Consider the following 386-nt stretch of genomic DNA (forward strand, 5'->3'; position numbering starts at 1 on the left):
CTTTATCCAAGGCTCAAATGTATATATCTTCTCATCATCCCACTCAAGCTCCCATGGATACGGAGGATCAGGCGGTAATGCTTCACCAGTGATCCAGTGTTCAGGTGCTGATGGTAGGTCTAAATCTGAAAGAGAAATCTGCATCAGAACTAGTGGTCATAAGAGCTCAGCCTTCACTTGAGCACTACTTTGAGGTAAACTGCACCACTGTGTAAAAGAATAACATATCTAACCACAGAAAAATAACTTATTTCATATACTAACTCTTCCCATTTTGGACATCGTTTTTATCCCTCTCGATGTTTATCTTTTCTTCTTGTACAAACATGCGGTACAGCATCACCATCTCTGAGGAGGCATGTCGCCTCTGCAAATGAAAGATATTT

The 386-nt window shown here is 40.7% G+C and overlaps 1 protein-coding gene across 1 annotated transcript in view; it reads right to left on the reverse strand.

Annotated features, from left to right (window-relative positions):
- LOC119594899 (mucin-5AC-like) overlaps positions 1 to 386 on the reverse strand; it is a gene marked incomplete in the record, with an annotated part of 17,458 nt that overhangs the window by 5,084 nt on the left and 11,988 nt on the right. The window contains 2 exon segments of the mRNA XM_037943973.1: positions 1 to 125; positions 265 to 367. Of these exon segments, the coding sequence (XP_037799901.1) occupies positions 1 to 125; positions 265 to 367 (228 nt within the window).

The sequence above is a fragment of the Penaeus monodon genome, chromosome 34 (genome assembly GCF_015228065.2).
Source record: "Penaeus monodon isolate SGIC_2016 chromosome 34, NSTDA_Pmon_1, whole genome shotgun sequence".
Lineage (NCBI taxonomy): Eukaryota > Metazoa > Arthropoda > Malacostraca > Decapoda > Penaeidae > Penaeus > Penaeus monodon.